This window comes from Puntigrus tetrazona, unplaced genomic scaffold, assembly GCF_018831695.1.
Source record: "Puntigrus tetrazona isolate hp1 unplaced genomic scaffold, ASM1883169v1 S000000001, whole genome shotgun sequence".
Lineage (NCBI taxonomy): Eukaryota > Metazoa > Chordata > Actinopteri > Cypriniformes > Cyprinidae > Puntigrus > Puntigrus tetrazona.
In genome coordinates, this window is record NW_025047681.1 from 1,139,381 (window position 1) to 1,145,077 (window position 5,697).

General features: G+C 37.1%; 1 protein-coding gene across 1 annotated transcript; it reads left to right on the top strand.

Annotated features, from left to right (window-relative positions):
- The first annotated feature begins 416 nt into the window (after nucleotides 1-416).
- Nucleotides 417-5,137, top strand: LOC122331697 (up-regulator of cell proliferation-like). Its single transcript, XM_043229200.1, is given in 6 exon segments — nucleotides 417-812; nucleotides 815-1,444; nucleotides 1,447-3,582; nucleotides 3,585-4,390; nucleotides 4,393-5,002; nucleotides 5,005-5,137. Coding segments are annotated over 6 exon segments (4,584 nt in total). The 5' UTR covers nucleotides 417-466; the 3' UTR covers nucleotides 5,061-5,137.
- Nucleotides 5,138-5,697: the final 560 nt, after the last annotated feature.

Below are 5,697 nucleotides of genomic sequence, written 5' to 3' on the forward strand. Positions count from 1 at the left end.
TGGCCCGCGGCTGACGAGCTCCAGGTGTGGCGAATCCGTCGTTGAGTGGCTGGTGCAGGTGTTCGGGTTTGTTCCCAGGGCAACGCTGATGGATCCTCAGGACGCTTTCGTCACAATATATATATATATATATATATATATATATATATATATATATATATATATATATATATATATATATATATATATTTTATTCTTGACCATTTGTTCTAAAGCCAACACAGTGACTACAACAACTGATTCATTGTTTATAGCAGTTCAACTATTAAGTAATAAATATAGCTGTACACAAACTATGCAGATACTATATAGAAAAAATATAAGCATTAGTTGCAATATATGGACATATAGTATTGTTTAATATATTGCATACTGGAATATATTCAGTATATTTCCATATTTTTTGTTTCATAAGGTGCATATGTACAAATGGTAAATCATTTTGTTCTTATTTACAGGAAACACCATGATGAACTTCCTGGAAAACCTTGGTTTGGCTAAATACTACGAAAAAAAGCTCACTTTGCAAACAGTTCTGCAGATTAACACGAACAGTAGTACAGATGTGCCCATCCAGTCTCTTTCAGATCTGCCTTGGTTATTCTTAAAGAGACTGATGATGCTACAGACAACAGCAAGGAATGTTAAGTGTATCTCATCAAATGAAGCAACAGATTCTGATTGGGATGATGAACAGGATACTGCTGAATCAAATTCAGTAAATCCTTTAGACATTATGACTGCTGTATTTCTTTGCTGTGACAGTTTTCTTCAGCAGGAATTGGCAGTGAAAATGTCCATGTGCCAGTTTGCTGTCCTCTGCTGCTCCCAAACTATGATAAAAACCAAATCACTCTTATGCTTTGGGCAATGAGAGATATTGTGAAAAAATACAGACCACACTCTTTTTCAGGTTCCAATAGATTTGTCGAGGAAAGTATTGCTCTGTCAGTTCTACCATTATTCTCTTTTGTAAGACTTGGTAGGTGCAGCATTTCCAAATCAGAAATTCTGAATAAGTTGCTCAGCAATCCACAACAGTACACTGACACCTTTGTGCACTTCAACATGGATTGTGGAAACATTGAAAAGAAAATATCAGATGGATTGGTTGAGATGGCCTGGTATCTTCCGTGTGGAAACAAGAACATTGATATCTTTCCTAAACCTGTAGCGATTGCAAACTTGAGAGGTGACATTCAGAAATTTGCAGCACAGTACTCCTTCCTTTGTAGAGCTTCAGCTGCTGTGTTTGTGTTCTTTGAATCCCAACTTTTAGACTCAGAGTTGGTTAAGAAATCTACACCTCAGCTATTTTTTGTAGGGAACACAAACGATGAGAGTATAAGAGCTGCAGCCATTAAGCTCAATCTAAACAAAGAAAATTTCATTTTTAAATCTAAGCAAAATGATGCAAACTTTGTTGAGAAAATACGAATCAAGTTATGGATGCAATTGAGAACAACACTCACAAAACGTCAGTTGTTCATTTAGCTGAGATTGCACGCAATCAAAAAATCTTTGTGGATGAGGATGCTGAAGTATGCCAACGTGCCAAAGCAAGTGCCGATGAAATTACATCAAATATTAATGATATAGTCCGGTTCAAAAAGGAAGAGCTACCATTGCAAGGAGAAATCTTGAAGAGACTGGCCAAGTTAGAGAAAGAGGAATGCCGACTAAAGAATGTGGGGCATAACAATATTGAAGAATACAAGAGTGGTCTTCAGGTGCAGCAAAAGATGCTCAGACAAGAGCAATTCAGAATAAACATGTCAGCTACTATGAGCTGCTTTATCAAAGCTATATCAACACCGACACTAGAAAGGGCCTACTTCTTAAAATGGTTGAGAATCAATTTGGAGAATCACTCACATAAGGTGCTGCCTCAACTCAGAGAACTATACAAACAGAAATGTCAAGATCTTTGTGGGAACAAGAATGAAATTGCTAAGCTTGATAAAAGGATTTCCGACAGTTCTTTGGGAGTGGAGCACTTCATTCGAGAGATGAGCCAGCTTTACGAAGCTGCAGACTCACTCTCAGAAGATGCACCTTGCCGAAAACAACTGAAACATTTACCTAGACTCTGTGCTCATCTACTGCTGGATGGATATTCAATTGAACTTGTGGATGGAGATTCTTCAAATATTCCTGTAAAGTGGCTTTCTAGTGTGTTTTCTGAATTAAACACACTAGTGAAATCAAAAAACAAGATTATGGTAGTCACCGCTTTGGGTGTCCAGAGTTCAGGAAAGTCAACGCTAATGAACACTATGTTTGGAGTTCAGTTTGCAGTGAGCAGTGGACGGTGCACCAGGGGAGCCTTTATGCAGCTTATCAAAGTTTCAGAAGAATGTAAAGCAGAACTCAGAGTTGACTATATAATCATAATTGACACCGAGGGACTAAAATCCCCTGAGCTAACTCAACTGGACAACAGCTATGAACATGACAATGAGTTGGCAACCATTGTTGTTGGGCTGAGTGATATAACAATTGTCAACATTGCAATGGAAAACTCCACAGAGATGAAAGACATTTTACAGATTATTGTTCATGCCTTCCTCAGGATGGAGGAAATAGGTAAGAAATACACGTGTTTGTTTGTACACCAGAATGTTGCTGATGTCTCAGCTCATGATTCAAACATGAGAGAGCGAAAACTTCTGTTGGAACAACTGGATAAAATGACACAAGCTGCAGCCAAAATGGAGAACAAATTGGAGTTCAAGAAATTTACAGATGTTATTAGCTATGACACTAGGACGGGTGACCACTACATCCCTGGATTATGGCATGGAAACCCCCCAATGGCACCAGTAAGCACTGGCTATAGTGAGTCTGTGTATACTCTCAAAAAGCACATAATGGAGGTCTTCAGATGCTACAATCCCAGCAACATAAATGAGTTTCTTAAATGGACTGAAAACTTGTGGACTGCTGTGAAATTTGAGAAATTCATCTTTAGCTTCAAAAATAGCCTGGTGGCTGATGCTTACATCAAACTGTGCACAGAGTATAACACGTGGGACTGGACACTGAGAAAGCAAATGCACACTTGGGCATCAGAAGCTAAAACAAAAATCTTAAACTATGGAAAATTTGAAAACTCAGAGAATTGCACCATTGAAGATGTCCGATGTCATTTACTAAAAAAAGCAGATGTTGAGCTTTCAAAAGGACAAGATGAAATTGTTAACAAGATCAGATCATACTACAAGCAAGGAGAAGGTCATGTTGAACTTGTGGAAAGTTATCGACAAGAATTTATCAATTCTGCCAAGCATTTGAAGACAGAACTTTTGAATTCCATCACTAGAAAACTGGATGATGCTGTTTCATGTCGAAATGGAATGATTAAGGTAGAAGGAATTAAGAAGACATACATGGATAAGATGGAGAAAAAAGTGCTAAATTTACTTAAAGACTGTCGCAAGAAAAATTTAGACATGTCAGACTACACGCTAGATAAAGCATTTGAAAATATGTGGCAGGAGACTGTCAGGACATTGTCGTACACAGGGCTTCAATCACATGATATCATGACAAGAGTTCTTCATCAACTAAGGACAAATCTTCAGTCAAGAGGAGTTCTGTGGCTCAAAGCTTAGACAAAGTGAAGAATTTAAACAATTATGGCGACAAAGATTTTGAAGCATACAAAGACAAAAACATTTTCTCCAAATGGATTTTTCAAAATCAAATCAAGATTGCTCAAGAGATGTCAGGTGACCTTATCAGGGACTGTTGGAAATTTGTAAGTGCAAAGCAGAAAAGTACAGATGATTATGATGACACATACATCAGGGAAATTCTTAACATGATTGATGAGAAACTTAAGGCTCATAAAGACCTTAACTTGACAGAAGATTTTGAACTGTCCCTTAAACTGCACATATGTGGATTTGCAAGCAGAGAATTTCAAAAGATCCACGATCAATTCATCCAGGACAATAACCCGCGCACCACTTTGGAAATGGCCAAACAAACATACCGCTGTAAATTCATAGACCTTTACCGTGAAAGAGACCAATGTCAAAATACATCTGATGAATTCATGAGAAAATGCCTAGAACCTGCCTTTAAACAATATTTTTCTGAGACGTTGGGCATGGAAATGGCAGACAGGATGGTGAGGGGTGAAAACTCAGCAATATTTGCAACAAGGATAACATTTCAGACTTCAATCCTAAAATATCTTCTTGATGAATTTAAATTTGAAACATATTTGCAATTCATCGACTCATATGAAAGTTCTGTTAAAACCTTCATTCTTGGCAAAGTGAAAAATCACTTTTTACTAGAGAACAGAATTGTCAGTTTAGAGAAAGAGCTTGTCAAAACGTCATCGGTGAAATTACCCAAGCAATTGAAGAGGCAGAACAAGACCGAAACATAAACGACATCAAGGAATTCATCCAAGATATTTGCAGGAATCTTCAAAAAAGACTTGTTATTCCCGAAGATGCAGTGGACAAAATCAGACGGCTAAACAATGCAAATCCCTCAAAATTTGCTGAATGCCTTCAGTGTTCTGTGAAGGACATGTATAAATTACTAAAAAGGTCTTTTTCTGAAACTGACTTACAAAACAAAATAGACGGTCTTCACATCAAACCACAGGATGTGCTGTTCAGACGGGTCCATGGCTGTGGGAAACAGTGTCCATTCTGTAAAGCACCATGTGAAGCTGGAGCAGAAACTCACGCTAAACACTTTGCCTTAATCCATAGACCAGAAGGTCTCGGCCGCTATAGATCTGAAGAATCTAAAAAACTAGTGACAGACATCTGTACATCGTTGGTGCACAGTGATCAAAGGTTTAAATGCCATGATACCAATGATCAGTGGCATCCATATAAGGAATACAGCAAAATCTATCCAGACTGGCGTATTGATCCAGACTCCAGCATAGAGGCCTCAACATACTGGAAATATGTGATGGCTCAATTCAATGATGAATTTGCTAAGGAGTACAACTCAAAGCCTGGAGATATACCTCATCCTGGCATGAAATCAGCAAGGACATTGCAGAGAAAAGCATAGTGCAAACATAAAACCAGAACCCTGTTTAAATTAGTTTAATGCATAATGGTAAGAAACCATTACGCTGAGATCTCAATGGGTAGTTAAACAGAGGAGAGAGCCAGAGACAAAGAAAATTAATTAATTTAGATTTTTGGTTATTGAGAACAGTCCTTGTTTAAAATTAATGTTCTAAATATTACTTTTTCTATACATAGCAGTTGTTGCTATTTTGTTTAACAGTTTAGGATGGATTCTTTTGGTGTCTATGTGTGTCTCAGAAAAAGTATTATGTGTAGTGCCGTTATATGCTGAATAAAGATCATGCTAGAGAAAAGTAAAAATCCTCCTTATATAGATTGGAGGTGTATTTGTGTAGAAAAATAGCTTGAGCTTACGTAATGAAGAGCATGTGTGTCTTAATTTTTGCTTACATTTTATGTATTCAATAAGGGCAAATTTTGCTGAATATTTAGTTAAGGAGAAACTTTGTAACCCGCTCAGACGTATAAGATATACAAATGTTTGTATTAGAATTTTGCTGAAGATTTTACCCACTGTATATTACTTTTGAGTTGATGTTTTAATAAAGTGGAGCCATTTCAAATAGTGATAAATCATTTTTTTAAACAAGATTTCAAGAGTGATTTATTATTAACCCTATAGGTC